General features: G+C 44.2%; 1 protein-coding gene across 2 annotated transcripts in view; it reads right to left on the bottom strand.

Moving 5' to 3' along the window:
- Positions 1 to 3,313, bottom strand: part of CNMD (chondromodulin) — a 34,882-nt gene that overhangs the window by 8,776 nt on the left and 22,793 nt on the right. For both annotated transcript variants that reach the window (XM_011369730.2, XM_011369731.2), the window contains exon 5: positions 447 to 600. In XM_011369730.2, the coding sequence (XP_011368032.1) occupies positions 447 to 600 (154 nt within the window). The remainder of the gene's footprint in view (positions 1 to 446; positions 601 to 3,313) is intronic.

The raw sequence follows: 3,313 nt of genomic DNA, 5'->3' as shown, positions 1-3,313 counted from the left end.
GCTTGATCCTCGAAGAATCCCGACCTGTGCCCACGGCAGCTTTCACCTGCCCCATAATTCTAGGTTTGAACATCCTAAGGATTTGGCAGTGTGCCAGCTCCTTAGTCCCCTTGATTCTGTGCCTTAGGAATGAAAACTAAACCGTAAAATTGGAAAGTGCAAACAACTGAGATTAAGGGGCAGGGAGGAAAGCCGTGGGGGTGCCCTAAGTAAACACTGCGGATAATGTCGCGGCGCCGACTCCGTGATCCGCTTCCCGTTGACCCCGTGCAAGGCGGTCACTTCCCTTCCCTCCATCTCCCTCGCCGGTTATGGCGACACTGCCGGGCCGCGCCCCGCGTCCTGATGTGTCTTCCCGTTACACCTCAGGCCTGCGGAGGGCCTCGCAGGAACCCCCCAGGCACAGGCAGAACTCCAGGCAGCATTAAGAGAACATGAAATGTTACCTTTTGGATATGTTGGCTTAAGCCAGAAAATAGGAAGGTCGCCACAGAGTTCTGTGACTTTGGAACTCAAGAAGCTGTTGTCCTTCACAGGCTGGTCTACGGCCACCCAGATGAGAGAATTTTCTTCGTATTTAACTGGCATGATCTTGCCTTCCTGTAAGTAAAAATGAAATGCCCTGAGCAAGAAGGACAGTGGGGACGCGCTGCGTATTAAGAGTCACACGGGGGTAAAAGATGACCTCGCCGTATAATAACTTAGAACACTCTGTGTGTGAATGGGTGCCCATCCCCACCCCCCGCACTTTTAAGGTTCTAATCTCTTTTCTTTGTAGCCGTCTTTGCAATATTTAGCGTCCCATCCTCACGTCATCCTGCCTTTGGATAACTGCAGTGTGTGAAGACCACCATCCTGAGTGGAAGTGAAAATTAGTTGATGCCAGTTTTGAGATCTAGGTTAATCTGATGTTTTTGATCAAAGCTGTTTTTTTGAGGAAAAGCAATCGAGCAGCCTTGGAATCCTACAAAGGAAAGAGGAGACCTCTATCTGAAGTGAAAATCCTTTGGGGTTTTGTACTGAACAACAATGGAAAAAAGCAAGCGATTGGTTCTTTAATGTCTTCAGTTCAAAGTATTATTTAACATAAACCATTTCTGCATTTCCCAGCTATAACAAAACATAGCTCCGATGCCCTTCGCATTAAGCACACCACTGAGATTTCAAAGCTAAACCTTGGATTTTCTTCCACGGTGAGATGCTGAGAATGGTTTGATAACCCAGGAGACAAATTTATTTTGCCAGGTTGTTCCTTTCATGTATTTATTAGTTTGCAATAGGTTGGAGAAATTAAAATGTTTTCTCTTTATTTTTAGCTGAAAGCGGCACTTCATTTATGCTTTCTCCCCCAGGCTTATGGCTGCATTAAAACAACTTCAAGTTATCGGAGGAAGCGAGCACTCAGGTAATCCAGTTATTTACCTTAAATTAAATGGCTCCATCCAGGAAATGAATGCTCTTTAGGTAGAGTAGCTTTTTAAAATTATACAAAACTGCTGAAAAATTTATAAGAGCAAGCAGTGCGTAAATCTACCCCATCGACATCTGAAGGTGTAGAGAAAGTGGGGTGACAGGGACAATGCATCCTCCACTCTAGGGATGTTAAATAAACTTGGGGCACGTACTTTTGGTCGCCCGCCCCATCTCCTCTCTCCCTCCCTCTCCTTGCAAAACAATCCTGCTTTTGTTTGAGGCTGCAATGTGCCCGATGCCAAGACAGACATCTGCTTTCTTAGACTCTCCAGCCCCGATGGGCGCCCATGTGACCAGTCGGTTCTAGACAATGAGATCCATGCTGAAGGGCATTGGGTGACTGAGAAGCCGTCTCCTTTTCCTGATTAAAGGGACATCGTGGTTGGCATTCTTGGCCTCTTCCTGACTTCCTTACTTGAATGCATGGTTGACGTTTGGGGCTGGAAGGAAAGGCTAAAAACGCCCAGAGATGCCGGCCACTGAGCCAGTGCCTGCAGCCACCTGCCTTCACATTGCTCACTATGGAGAAAAACAAATCCTTATTTGTTTACGTGACTCTAGGTGTAGTTTCCTGCTTCTGACGCATTCCTAATTCACACAAACGTATTGTCTGAATTTGGTTTTGTCCATCAGAGGACCCACCTTGCACAATATAAACAATTAACACGCAAGAAAAGTAATTCACTTCTATGGCCTGAGAAAAGGATCAGATGCTGACAAAGATTTAAATACAAAACTCTTCACCACGGTGAATTAATTCTGTATTAAAAACATTATTGTTATTTGAATTGGTGAATAAGTGAAGACACTTGAATATTTAAGAACAAAAGGCTTTTAAAATTATAATTATATGACATATAATACTTCCATTCTCATCTACATTTTAGAAGAACTAAGGTTAAGTGAAAATAATAAGGATGTTTAATAGTATAGATTCAGTTATGAAAAGAATATCACACATACTTACATGTGAAGAAAATTCACCAAACGATTAACATTAGCTATTGTGGATTATGCAATCATAAGTGATTCTCTTCTTATTCTTTTACTTATTTCCCAAATTTTCAACCATGACACATTATTGTTTTTAAAAACCAGAAAAAAAATTATTTTTTAAAAGCCCCCAAATTGTATTGTAAACATATGATTAGCTCTCGGTCAGCTGTGGTTGGGGAGTTGGTTCTTTTGGAAGGCAGGAGAGGGGAACTGGTCTTATGTCCCCTCATGGGGATAATGTCAAGGATTATAGTTCACCAAAGTCTTCATTATAGAAACTGAGTGACGTGACATAAAAAAAAAAAAAAAAAAAAAAGCGATGCAATAATAGAAGTCCGAGGGCCAGGACGAAGGAGGTCTGCATCTCATCGTGATGCTCTGGACCAGTGAGTTCACGCCCAGAGCGAGGTGTGGCCCCTGAGGAACGGATGGACCGCAGCAGGGGCAGAGAACAGCTGGAGTGACTGAAGGTTTGGAAACGTCTCACATCTCACGGGATGAACGGCTGGGGAAACTGGGAGCTGGGAGAAGATGAAGGACACGCTAGCGAGATGAACACACTCAGGGGGTTGTTTTTAGCTTTTGTTTTGCCTTGTGTTTTGAGATGCCTCCCTTTGCTGCTCCCGTGAGGGCAAACAATCAGGCGGTTTCCAGGCACCGTTGCTTACCCTGATTTTTCCTCTTTTGCCTTGAGGGAGTTGATACTGGCTTCACCTCCCGCTCAGGGAGACAGGGAGGACCAGAGATCATCATAATAAAATTACCGATTGTAGCAGTAGTCGTCTATTCATTACCTAGTAGGTTCTATGGCCGTGGGGACAGTGTGCATACCCCTAGTTTGTAG

The sequence above is a fragment of the Pteropus vampyrus genome, unplaced genomic scaffold (assembly GCF_000151845.1).
Source record: "Pteropus vampyrus isolate Shadow unplaced genomic scaffold, Pvam_2.0 Scaffold154, whole genome shotgun sequence".
Classification (NCBI taxonomy): Eukaryota; Metazoa; Chordata; class Mammalia; order Chiroptera; family Pteropodidae; genus Pteropus; species Pteropus vampyrus.
Note: the sequence above shows the minus strand (reverse complement) of the source record. Positions and strands in the feature narration are given on the sequence as shown.